The 13,718-nt window shown below is 40.7% G+C and overlaps 1 protein-coding gene across 6 annotated transcripts in view; it reads left to right on the forward strand.

The window, feature by feature from the left end:
* LOC129360704 (protein diaphanous homolog 2-like) overlaps positions 1–13,718 on the forward strand; it is a 433,378-nt gene that overhangs the window by 146,528 nt on the left and 273,132 nt on the right. For all 6 annotated transcript variants that reach the window (XM_055031073.1, XM_055031078.1, XM_055031077.1 and 3 more), the window contains 2 exons: positions 1,711–1,775; positions 3,474–3,578. In XM_055031073.1, coding sequence (XP_054887048.1) covers positions 1,711–1,775; positions 3,474–3,578 — 170 coding nt within the window. The remainder of the gene's footprint in view (positions 1–1,710; positions 1,776–3,473; positions 3,579–13,718) is intronic.

Raw genomic sequence — 13,718 nt, forward strand, 5'->3', positions numbered from 1 at the left:
GACAAAATGCCTTGATCCACTCACATTAAAACTTGAGGCATTTTCTTTGAAATGCATTTTTCCAGAGCCAAACCGTTTTTGTAGGTCATGACTCATGTACACTTCCTCTCATTTCTCCACCAAACAAGCTTCATCTATTGCTTCATCACAAAAAGTATTCAAACCCCTTGAATATTTTCTCAATTTGCTGCATCATAATACTAAAGATCTTTGTATGTCATTGGTATTTTACATAATGCACCAATACAAAGTCATATATAACAGTGAATTGAAATGAGAAGGAAGTGTGGATTTTTATTTATTTAAATAGAAATCTGAAAATTGTGACATTCATTTGTATTCAGCCGTCTGCTGGTTGAAGCTTTCTGTCCCACTTTGCTGAAGCGCACTGAAACACACATGTGGGAATTGAAATGCATTTTTCTCCGTTTTTTAAGTCCAACTTCAGCATTCAGATTGAGTCAAATTGAAACCCGTTTTTCTGCAATTACAGCTGCAGGTCTGTTGGGGTGTCTATCAGCTTTTGCACATGTAGAGATAGACAGGTCTGTTTGTTCTTTACAAAATTCTTACAGTTCAAGGTGATTGTATGGATAGCATCTTTGAACATCAGGTTTCATCTCTTACTTTAGATTTAGGCCCGGAGCTTCACTGAGCCATTCTTACACTCATAGACTTTGATCTAAGCTACTCCATTGTGATTCTGGCTGCTGCAAGGTGAAAGGTCTTATCCAGACTAAATATAGTTTTTTTTCTACCTTATATTTAGCTTCATCTATGTTCATGCCAACCCTGTTGGTTATGGTGTGAGCATGTTTGCCCACTTTCGCTGTCTGGTGTGTTCCCTGCTCTTCTTTCTGTCAGTTTGCTCACCAATGTTATCTGACAAACCTTTAAAACCTTCAAAGAAGAACTGAACTTAGACTTGCATTAAATCACTCTGGAAGGCTCCATTTACTGCTTTGTTGGTTTTTCGAAGTAATAGGTTGCCCTGGATTTTATTTATGGGTGTCAGAGTACAAGTGGTTGAATAAAAACACACGCCATATTTTGCAGACTTCTTTTTTGTTTAAAAAAAGTTTTCAAACAAATAAGCTTTGTTTGAGATTTATATATGAGAATCCATACATGTAGATTTCCAAGCATTTTGTACATAACAATAAACAATAAATCTTATTAAAGAAAATCTATAAAAGATAAAAAAGTCACAGTTTACCTCTGCAGTTTCAGATATTTTTTGGAGTCTTGTAGAGTGAAGCATATAATCTACATTAACAGATAAGTGGTTTACAACTCTATTGTACACTTACAGTTCTCATTAATTTTTGATTTGCTACTTTAAACTGTCCAACAACTTGATCGTGTTTCTATTCCACATAAGGTTGCAGCATACAGATAATGCTAACTCTTAATTTTCTTTCATAGAAATCTGATAAGCAAGTTGCTACATTCCGTGTATTCTTGGGAACCTTCAATTGCTGTTTGAAATTATTCCTGTTGGAAATAATGAAGTGCTCGCTTTCCTGGAATACATTTTGGCTCCCTAAATGAAAAAAGAAACTCTCACATCCCAGATGAATGACCTAAATTGGAATTGGATAAACTTTTAAAAGAAGACACCAGATAACTTCGAAGCCTTACAATGAGTTAAAGATGCATGCTGCACCCTAAGATGCCTTTGAAGTATCTCACGCCCTTCTTGTCTTGCAGATCAGTGTGTGGATAAAGCCAAAGTTGAAGAGAGTGAACAGAAGGCTGTAGAGTACTCCAAAAAGGTGAGACATTAATCACTCAAATAACCCCCACCCCCTCTTCCTTTTGCTTGGCCAGCTCCCATCAGCAAAGTTTTTTCTTCCCCAGAGCTCCCAGACAAGCTATTGATTTAGCATGCCCCAATCAATACCTGGCTGTGACGCTACATGATCCGTATCAGCATTACAAGAATCGATGGTGATGTTCTGATGTATACTTATTTGTGCACAAGGTTGGGGAGAGTTAAGTTATGTGGAAAAGCCTTGATGTAATTACGTATTTAAGGCTGGACTTCACTTAAAGGTTTAAACAGATTCAGTTACTGGAAGTTCTGTGAAATAGTGTTTTAAAACCTCAGATTTCTTGTTTTTTCTTTTGTCACACTGCAAACTGAAATATCAGGCAACATAATTAGCCCCTAAAGATGTCTGCATGTCAGCTGAACACAAATGACATTGAATTTTAGTTGTCCTTTGACTAGGCCATTCTGAAACGGTCATTTCCTGTTGCTTGTGTAATTATCATTTTTTTTGCTGCATCTCCTAAGTGGACTTTCGCTTAAGGGCACAAACTAATGGCTAACATTCTCCCTGATCAGAATGAATGTTTCCATCTATTAAGGCCGGTCCAAAAGCACTCCCTTCCCTGCTTGGGGATCTCATGTTTAAATGTTGTTAGTCTTACATTGCATGCAAAGGTCAAAAGGTTCAACTCTTTTCTCCTCGGTTCACAAAATATTTAGCTGTCCATTATGGGGATAATAAAAATGTATTTTGGTAAATCATTATTTTAGATCAGAGGTGTTTTTTTTCTTCTTTTATTTGCTGTGAAACCTTCAATTGATGCATTGTTTGCCCAGTTTCTTTCCAATTATTGCGATATGAACATCATTTCTGTTAGTTAAATGATGCTTGAAATGCTGCTCTGGGTTTTTCTGTGCCCTCCTGGACAAGCTTTCTTTTCGATCTTGGAGTCAGTTTGGTAGGCTGATCACTACAAAGCTGGTTTACTGATTTTGAATAGTTAGTCACTGTGGCTCCCTGGAGTCCCAAAGCGTAAGAAAGGATTTTGTAACCTAATTTTGACTGATAGATGTCAATGAAATTGAACTAAATTTTTCAAATATTTTTGGTTAATCAGTTATCTCGTAATCCATTGAGCTTGCTAATCAACTTGTTACTCGAACACGGTTTCCCTTCACAAAATAAAAAATCACTGGGAAATGTTTTTTTATTTTATTTTTGTATATATACTCAGATTATTTTTGTTTGATGATCTTAAAGGTAAAAACCGAAAAAGAAGTCTGTAATCGAACAAATACTTTTTCACTGCACTGTATTAAGGCAAGAAGCACAGTCTTAACTTCAATCTGACAACAGCAGGGGTCCTGAATGTTTTTTTCTTAAGACTCGTGTCGTGGCGATTCACTCTGCTCCCTGCTGGGCTGGTGAAATCATTGTTGCGACATGCCTTGGTTTCTGCAAAGGTTAGAGCCATCAACATACATGAAGACCAAGATCCAAACAAGAGACAAAGGGTGACAGGACTCTGGGGCTGTAAGGGTTATGGATAGAAATGGGCCTCAGAGTGTGTAGTGGCATGCTTTCTGTTCCTCTTGAAGCGCCCTGTGGTCGCTCTCTGGGGCAACCCTACGCTTACCTTCACCTCCCTCTACATGTGTTTATCTACACGCAGACATTCTTGTTTCTCTTCTCTTGCAGTTTGACGAGGAGTTCAGTGCGCGGCAGGAGGCCCAGGCTGAGTCCCAAAAAAAGGAGGAAAAGATCAAGGAGCTGGAGTCAAAAATCCAAACTCTCGAGACCCAGGTAAATCTTACTACTCTAGAAAACAACCAAAAACGGCACCCCGAAAAGTTATTTTGATCAAGTTGAGATGAAAGATATTAAATACTTTTCAAACATTCACACAAATGAAAATATGTCTGAAAAATCATAGCATCAAGGAGTAATAGGACCTTGAGAAACACTTTGATTGGGTCAGAAGGATACCTTTTCACCCCACTTAAAGATGTGAAGGTGCTGTAAGTGGGAATTATCATCCATGCAAGACGGCTTGATTTAATAAAGGGTCAATCTTCTTCCTAAGTTGTAGCTCTTTGTAAGTGAGAATTGCTCTATTGAAGCTTTTCCTATGAAATTCTATCATCGCAGAGATGGATTCCGTTTCTTTTCCAGGCTTCCACGTCGTTTCTTCCTAGGCAAAACCCCCCATTCTGAGTACAGAAAATGACTGCTATTTCCCCCTTAACCCAATTTGAAACCCTTTTTAGGACTGCCTGGGGATAAAAGGGCAGTTTGCCTCTCTTCTTTGAGAATTTAATCTCAACCAGCATGGAGGGATGGTATTGCTTCATTTGTTTCTTAGATTGCTTCTTATCTCAAATATTCATTTTTGTTTCTGGTAACGATTGAACAAGTGAGCCTTAGTTTCTGCTTGAAGCAGCTTCTAAAACACTCATCCTCACTCTTCACTGTTCAGCATTTTTGCTGGTCTCTTGACCAGTCATGCAATCAGTCTTCTTTCTCAACTTAACCTTTTTCAGAATCTACCTGCCTGCTCCCACGTCAGAATGTGATGCAAAAGGAAAAAGCTGGAAAGTCAAACTTTACTTTGAAAGAATCAATTTTAACAACTCTGCCAAACATCTGAGATGTACCAATCCCGATTTTGTTTGTTTTTTTGTGAAGTTTTGAGCGTTCAATATTAAATCTAAATATTTCAAACTGAATGCAGCCAAAAATACTTCTCATATGTTTTTGACCAATAATTTTTATTTATTTATTTTTTTTTTCAGCCATTGTTTAGGCTTCTTCTGGGGCAGAATTATAAAACAGTGACATGGCCATTTTGACTGCAGATTTTTTAAACATTTTTGGCTATGTATCCAATTTAGTACCACATCTGACAGTGGTAAAATATAAATGTTTTCTGGGGGTGAAAGGTTTGGAGTTGAGCCATTTGGACAGCTGTGAAATAGTTGGATATGGCAAAAGAAATCAGATTTGGGTCTTATTTGCCTGCTATGTGAACATAGCCTTAGGGATCCACCAGAATGAGCTTATAAATGTTGCTAGAGGGAGGGATGTCTAGGAGTGATTTGATTTCAGATGAGCAGAAGACCAAGGATAACTAAAACTTTTATTCAACTTCATCTTGACCCTTAACCTGAGGAAAATGCACGCATGCAAAATTACAGGGATTTATTGCTGTTTGTTGTGGGCCTGTAATAATCATCCAGATGATTTTGAAGGTGCAACAAAAAGCACTGAACATCAGGCTCTTTCTCATAGACAGACATATTTCTGCTTCAGGGTGTGTTTTGGAACCCACTCCACGTTTGACACGCTGCTTTAGAGAAGTTATTACCCATCAGAGCGCAGAACCTTCAGATCAGCGTGAGGACACGCATTCAGTTTGTCCATCAAAGCCTCTGTGGGATCACTGGTGTTTTTTTTGGTTTTTTTATCTTTGCTGAATATGAATGTCGTTTGAGATAACCCCAACCTTTCATCTATCTCCTCGACAGAATTCCTGTCAGTCGTTAAAACACTTGCATGTCTGAGTTGTCTCTCTTCACCTTGTTTGTGAACCAACAAGTTTAATGAGAGTCTGTTTCCAGAACTTTGGCATTGTAACAAGCAGCATGTTTGATGTGTCTGTTTGATTATCTCCCGGTTGAGTTGAGTGGAGTAAACATCAACAAAGGACATCGAAATCACAAGAAAATAGAACTCATCCACCACTCCCTGAACCTTTTGCTTGCAACCGTTCAAGGCAGGAGGGAAAGCTATTCACTGAATCGGCTCTGGAGGTGATGAATAATGCAGCACTGCAGTGGTTCGTTGGAACACACTGCGCCATCCCATTAATAGGTTTTAACAACCTGGCCAGCTTGTAGCTGACCCAGCATGGCCCCCAGAGGAGCTGGAGGTGTAGTAGACTTCTCTTTCTGTCGTTTTACGCCAGACTGCCGTCTAACCTGATGCATTATGAAGTTTGACTGAACTGACAAAAGGTAGAAAAGCTCACGAGGAAGAGATCTCTCTGCGGGCTTCGTTGTTGTTGGGATGGCCGCAATGTTAGTGCATGTCAGAAAAGGATATATTCCTTACAGATATGATAAGTGTCAAGGATTTATTTATAATATTTTGACTGACTTATAGCCAATAAACCCCCCAAAATTAGTCAGCTCATTTAGGAATGTAATTAGGCCCGAGCAGCTAAGCGCTGCGAAGGCCTATTGTTTCTGTACTGTTCTTATTATTATTATTATTAGGCCCGAGCAGCTAAGCGCTGCGAAGGCCTATTGTTTTCCTATTGTTTATTATTATTATTATTAGGCCCGAGCAGCTAAGCGCTGCGAAGGCCTATGTTTTCCTATTGTTTATTATTATTATTATTATTATTATTCTTCCACCCAAATGAATTGGCTTTTTTGGGGGCTTTATCATATTCAAAACTCACCAAACTTGGCGGAGGCCTTAAGCCTGTTTAAAATTTACGTATTTTAAAGTCGTAGCAAAAATTGCAACAGAAATGTCTCTACGGCGCCACCTAGAAATTGGAAAAAAACACCCTTTTTTACCCTCTGCTATTCACTTACTTTATCATAGACACATGAAATTTGGTACACTTGTAGAACTCCCCAAGACGCTCAAAATTTACAATTAATGTCATAGTGCAAGTATCACAGGAAGTCAGCCATTTTTGATTGAAGTTCCCATTTTGACCCCATTTTTGCCGATTTTTGCCGTTTACAGCCTTTGTATTTGATCTATCTCCTCCTAGGGATTTTGATTGATCGACTTCAAACTCGGTCAGTCTGTTCATAAGGCATGTCCCATCTAAAGTTATCTAAACGGTGAGTTTTTGAGTATGCTGAAGGGGGGTTAGCAGGGTCAAAGTTCACCTACTCGCCATAAAAAAAATAAACTGCTATATCTCTTACACAGAAACTCACAGAAGCATCAAAGTTTCTGTGATTGATCATCATCGGGTCTTCTGCAATACCCTATGGTCGAATGATGACCTCACTTAGGCCACGCCCCCTGAGAACAGGAAGTGTAATGTTTTACTGTGAACTGTCGCTATCTGACCCCTTTGACCTCATCAACATGAAACTGTGCCCACACAGAGAACATGTTGGTGTATTGAGGATTCCAACCCCGACCAGCTTCGATGGAGCAGGTGGGCGTGGTGGCGTGGCGAAGTCACCTGTAACGCCATCGCCATACGTTTGGCTCTCAATTCCACATTTTCGGGCCCAGCTGCTCCAAACTCATAAGGATGGACCCTCATCCACTCCCCAACAGGAATCCATCACAATATTTGGTGGGCGTAGCCTAATTTCTCTATAGCGCCCCCTAGAAAACTTTAAATGATCAGCCCCAAGCCATGCTTTAACCTACAAATACGAAACTTTGTACACGTGTGTACCTTGTCAGGACGTACAAAAAAGTCTCTTGGAGCCATGGACTAAACCCCACAGGAAGTCAGCCATTTTGGATTCAAGTTCGGTTTTTGACCCCATTTTTGCCGTTTACAGCCTTCATATTTGATCTATCTCCTCCTAGGGATTTCGATTGATCGGCTTCAAACTCGGTCAGTCTGTTCATAAGGCATGTCTCATCTAAAGTTATCTAAACGGTGAGTTTTTGAGTATGCTGAAGGGGGGTTAGCAGGGGTCAAAGTTCACCTACTCGCCATAAAAACATAAACTGCTATATCTCCTACACAGAAACTCACAGAGGCACCAAAGTTTCTGTGATTGATCATCATCGGGTCTCCTACATTACCCTATGGTCGAATGATGACATCACTTAGGCCACGCCCCCTGAGAACAGGAAGTGTAATGTTTTACTGTGAACGTTCGCTATCCGACCCTTTTGACCTCATCAACATGAAACTGTGCCCAGACACCGAAGACATGTTGGTGTATTGAGGATTCCAACCCCGACCAGCTACGTAGAGCAGGTGGGCATGGCGGCGTGGCGAAGTTACCTGTAACGCCATCGCCATACGTTTGGCTCTCAATACCACATTTTTCGGGCTCAGCTGCTGCAAACTCACAAGGATGAATATTTATCCACTCCCCGACTGGAATCCATCACAATATTTGTAGGGCGTGGCCTAATTTCTCTATAGCGCCCCCTAGAAAACAGCAGCCCATAGGTTATGTTGTTATTAATTATTTAAATATACATTATTATAACTTTTTATATATATATAAGTTTATTTTGTGGGTTAAAGTACAAACATTCATTCATTTTTGCTGAAACAAAGTCATTCAGCAAAACTTATGACACAGCGAAGTAAGAACACACTGGGGTCAGTGTTGATGGAGTACCACTGGCACCTTGTGGAGAAATACTGGTACTGCTAGTGCAATACCAGTATTGCGACAGCAGGAGGCAGTGGTACTCCATCAATGAGAAAACAGATCGACGCTACGTAATAACAGTCAGCCGGCGACAGCTGGAGCTGCAAAGTTTTCCTGAACATTTTGCCTACTTTTTGGAGCCACAGAACTGGACTACGCTCAAACATTTTGCTTGGATTTTGGAGTTGCAAATCCGAACCACGCTTTGGAGCAAGAAGGCTCTGTTGGACCGGAGTTGGAGAAGTTTAATGGGCTCTTTGCACCTCAGCTTCCGCGTTATGGCTCAAATGTTTTTCCAAGGTAACAATTAATAATGTACGTCGATCCGAAGCCCAAACAAGTAAGGCAAAGAAAGGTTTTAAGATGTTCGCCTCTTTATACATTCACAGATATGAAGGTGAGTTATTTTCTTTAAACTGCTAGCACAAGCCTGCTAGCTTTCTAGTAAAAATCTGCTATTTAATTATCTAAAGATTTCTCAGCCATTCTAACGGACACTGTTTGTGCCTTATTTTCAAGCATATTACGTGTGTTTATTGTTAACGACAATAAACGCAGCAGGGAGGGGGAGGGCAGATTACAGTTCAGACTTTTTGCTTGAATTATGACGAAGAAAAACGAGCACAGAGCTTACTCTGGTATCGGAGTTCTAGTTCAGCTGACTGTTCAGATTCAGTTATTACTTTTGGAAAAATATGGCCGTGCTGCTTAAGGTTTCTGTGTTATTTCGTTTTATTACTTTTGCATGCTTGTTGTGAAGGGCTCATTAAGACAGTGTTTAGAGCGGTGTGTACGGCGTTAGCTTCAAGTGGTAGCTTTAACTTGTAGCAATGAATATTTACAAGCTGTAATTGAGGGATGGCTTGGAAATCCATGAAAACTTAAACAAAGTACATAGTATTGTTTTATTTGTGTCTTAAGTACGACTTTGTCTTTTATAGCAGTCATAGTTTCTGAAAGTGGAAAAAAGAGCCGCATTCGGGTATACAGTTGTGACGTCAGCGCGGCAGGTGCAAAGAGCCCATTGCTGTTCGTTTACTTTAAACAGTCGTAACTCGGGGTGCGGTGAGTAATTTATTCCTTCCTGCTGGTTCTGGAAGCCGTCATGTTTGGAAACAGTTATTCTGAGGAGGATGCTAACCCAATGCCTGAGGCCTGCAACGTTTTTAATGCTAACGAAGCGCTTTACTAATTCAATAAACTGAATAGTGTGTTTGATACATCCAGTTTCATACATTCAGAGTTGTTTGTTATTATGTATAGAAGATGTTTAAAATGTCGTTTGAAAGATCTCTGAGAAAATGCTAAGTATCTTTTTACAGATCCATTGGGGTTGTAATATTTAGTTGCAACACTTCCTGTGATTGATACCTAATTAATGGATGGGATTCAGCCTGTGCTATTGTTCTAATGTGCTGAAAGTTAACTGTGCTCTCTTAATGTGCATTGCCCTTGGTTTATTACTGAACAGTGCGGTTTATTAAACTGATACATCTTAACCTTCACCATTTTCCTGACTCATTTCACGATAACGTCAAAGTTGCACTGCATTTACATCTCAGTTGTAGTTAACATCAAGCATGTGGGTGTGGCTTAGTGTAAAACTTTCACTATTTACCATGAAACATCAACATTAAATGACTTCCAAATGCAAGATCACAGCTGCATCATCACCTTCCTCTGTCTTTCTAGAGAACAGCCCTGAACACATTTCCATGGTCACTTGATGACCTCACTGTAGCCCCGCCCACTTTTAAGAGGCAGTCACATGTTTTTTCTGCTGTATGTTTTACTGTTATTCTATAATTTATATGGGTTTCATCATGTGAATACTGACTAAAAACGATAACATGATGAACTCTATGAATGCTGGCTGCTGACCGAACCGCATTGGGGTGTAGAAATGACGAAATGCATTACTTCGCCACGTGCATATGATCGGCTCTAAATGACACGTGGATCATCGGACTGGCGCCAAATTGAAAACGTATGACCTTTGTTGACCTCTAAAGAGCAAAACAGCATTGAAATGTATTTTGACTCCACTGCGCCCCTACATTAATCCGCCAGCTGTATTTCCTCGCTAAACCAATGAATCTATACCACATTTTTTTGCATCTTGAAGGATAGCCGCTGAACGCATAGATGCGTACCGCCTGGAGGACGGGCGCGGAAACTGCGCAACAACTTCTGTCTTAGCACGTGCGCAGCGTTGATGGAAACTGAGCAACTGCTTCCGTGGTGCGGGCGGAGGCACTGAAAACTGCGTGAGAGCTTCTGTGGTGGCTGGCGTGAGGCGGCGGTTGCTCGTACCCCGCGGTGGCAATAGGCCGGAGCGGCGCTTGGCTGCGAGGGCCGTTCGAGGCTGCTTGCAGCTTTAATTATTATTATTCTTCCACCCAAATGAATTGGCTTTTTGGGGGCTTTATCATATTCAAAAACTCACCAAACTTGGCGGAGGGCTTAAGCCTGTTTAAAATTTACGTATTTTAAAGTCGTCGCAAAAATTGCAACAGAAATGGCTCTACGGCGCCACCTAGAAATTGTAAAAACACCCTTTTTTACCCTCTGCTATTCACTTACTTCATCGTAGAGACATGAAATTTGGTACACTTGTAGAGCTCCCCAAGACGCTCAAAATTTATAATTAATGTCATAGTGCAAGTATCACAGGAAGTCAGCCATTTTTGATTGAAGTTCCCATTTTGACCCCATTTTTGCCGATTTTTGCCTTTTACAGCCTTTGTATTTGATCTATCTCCTCCTAGGGATTTTGATTGATCGACTTCAAACTCGGTCAGTCTGTTCATAAGGCATGTCCCATCTAAAGTTATCTAAACGGTGAGTTTTTGAGTATGCTGAAGGGGGGTTAGCAGGGGTCAAAGTTCACCTACTCGCCATAAATAAATAAACTGCTATATCTCCTACACAGAAACTCACAGAAGCATCAAAGTTTCAGTGATTGATCATCATCGGGTGTCCTACAATACCCTATGGTCGAATGATGACATCACTTAGGCCACGCCCCCTGAGAACAGGAAGTGTAATGTTTTACTGTGAACTGTCGCTATCTGACCCCTTTGACCTCATCAACATGAAACTGTGCCCAGACATAGAAGACATGTTGGTGTATTGAGGATTCCAACCCCGACCAGCTTCGATGGAGCATGTGGGCGTGGTGGCGTGGCGAAGTGACCTGTAACGCCATCGCCATACGTTTGGCTCTCAATTCCACATTTTCGGGCCCAGCTGCTGCAAACTCATAAGGATGGATCCTCATCCACTCCCCAACAGGAATCCATCACAACATTTGGTGGGCGTACCCTAATTTCTCTATAGCGCCCCCTAGAAAACTTTAAATGATCAGCCCCAAGCCATGCTTTAACCTACAAATACGAAACTTTGTACACATGTGTACCTTGTCAGGACGTACAAAAAAGTCTCTTGGAGCCATGGTCTAAACCCCACAGGAAGTCGGCCATTTTGGATTCAAGTTCGGTTTTTGACCCCATTTTTGCCGTTTACAGCCTTCATATTTGATCTATCTCCTCCTAGGGATTTTGATTGATCGGGTTCAAACTCGGTCAGTCTGTTCATAAGGCATGTCTCATCTAAAGTTATCTAAACGGTGAGTTTTTGAGTATGCTGAAGGGGGGTTAGCAGGGGTCAAAGTTCACCTACTCGCCGTAAAAAAATAACTGTTATATCTCCTACACAGAAACTCACAGAGGTACCAAAATTACTGTTGTTGATCATCATCGGGTCTACTACAATACCCTATGGTCGAATGATGACATCACTTAGGCCACGCCCCCTGAGAACAGGAAGTGTCATGTTTTACTTTGAATGGTCGCTATCTGACCCCTTTGACCTCATCAACATGAAACTGTGCCCAGACACCGAAGACATGTTGGTGTATTGAGGATTCCAACCCCGACCAGCTTCGATGGAGCAGGTGGGCGTGGCGGCGTGGCGAAGTGACCTGTAACGCCATTGCCATACGTTTGGCTCTCAATTTTATTTTTAAAGTTTTATTTTTTTTAATAATTTTGTTTTGTGGGTTAGAGTACAAACATTCATTAATTTTGGCTATAAATAATACAAACATCGTCATTCAGCAAAACTTTTATTGTGTTACTCAGCTCCGCTGAGTAACACATTCTGGTCAGTGTTGATGGAGTACGACTGGCCCCTGGTGGCGCAATACTGGTACTGCTGGCGCAATACCATTATTGCGCCAGAAGGAGTCACTGGTACTCCATCAATGAGAAAACAGATCTACGGCGGACGGCCGTCAAAACGTTTCCAGCGCGTCTGCCGTGAGATTTCCAAAAGGACAGCGATTACATTTAACCTGAAATGTTATATGTAAGCCCTAAGATAATTTTTGTTGGCTTAAAACACGGAGTAAATGTAGCGTTTTGTTAATGACTGTTATTTCCTACCGCAAGTAAATGCATCATTTCCCTGGTCTCTGCCTTAATGGCCAGTCAAGGGCAAAAACAAATTTAAGCAATTTGATTGGTTGAGAAGGACTGCACGTACTGTAGCTGTGCTAATACTTACTGTACGTACTGGCAGTCGGCAGGAGACCGTACATGTTTGAGGTTCGGCGCATTACGCTGTGGACTGTACATTTTTTTTGCTAAACTGTTGGAGCAGCTAAGTTTTCCTGAACATTATGCCTGGTTTATGGAGCCACAGAACCGGACCACGCTAACGTTTGCTTCGGTTTTGGAGCTGCAGACCCGACGCTCATGAGCCGGAACGGTCTGTTGGAGAGGAGTTTTATTGCCGTTCGTCTTAAAAGTGGTAACTGGAGATGCGGTGAGTGAAGCTCAGTTCACACTACACGATTTTAGAAAAGTCGGCCAATTCTGAAAACGTGAGAGAACACACACTAGCCTATTTAAAATCGTAGGTGTAACGGGTTCGTTCTAAGAGTGTGAGGTTTCACTCGAACACATTCTAATACCAGCTACGAAATACCTTCAAATTAAAATTCTGCACTACCACAGCTGAATTTGGAGTAAACAAACAAACATGGACAACGACGTTGAAGTGGTAACTTTAGTTTGCGGACTTATTTTAACCCAAAAAAGACGTAACCAAAAATCAAAGCTTTAGATTAAGAACTGGAGATATCGTAAGCAAGGATTATATTTGTTGCATCGCAACATGGAGGTGAGTTTTTTTTTTCATTAAAAATACTGTTTTCAATGTTTTTAGAAAATCAAATGGGAGTTATCCTTTCTCCCCAACTGACCGCGAAAGCTTAACGTAGCCTATTCCAGCTCCTTTCATTGAAACTTATTATATTGTTTAAAATTGTATTATGACTGCAGAATAAAATCAAATGCGCCATTTCAACCAAAGATTGGAATGTGCTTCTCAACCACATGTACTCTGTGCAATAATTTTATAATTATCTTTCATTAAAAGAAAAAAAAAAGTCGGAGGAACACCACAGAGATTGGATGAATGAGCAAAGATGATTAAAGACAGTCAATATCCCCGATTTTAGATCAAAGCGGTCCCGATGTTCCACCGACTGGACCCGATCGGT

The sequence above is a fragment of the Poeciliopsis prolifica genome, unplaced genomic scaffold (genome assembly GCF_027474105.1).
Source record: "Poeciliopsis prolifica strain line A6 unplaced genomic scaffold, Auburn_PproV2 SCAFFOLD006, whole genome shotgun sequence".
Classification (NCBI taxonomy): Eukaryota; Metazoa; Chordata; class Actinopteri; order Cyprinodontiformes; family Poeciliidae; genus Poeciliopsis; species Poeciliopsis prolifica.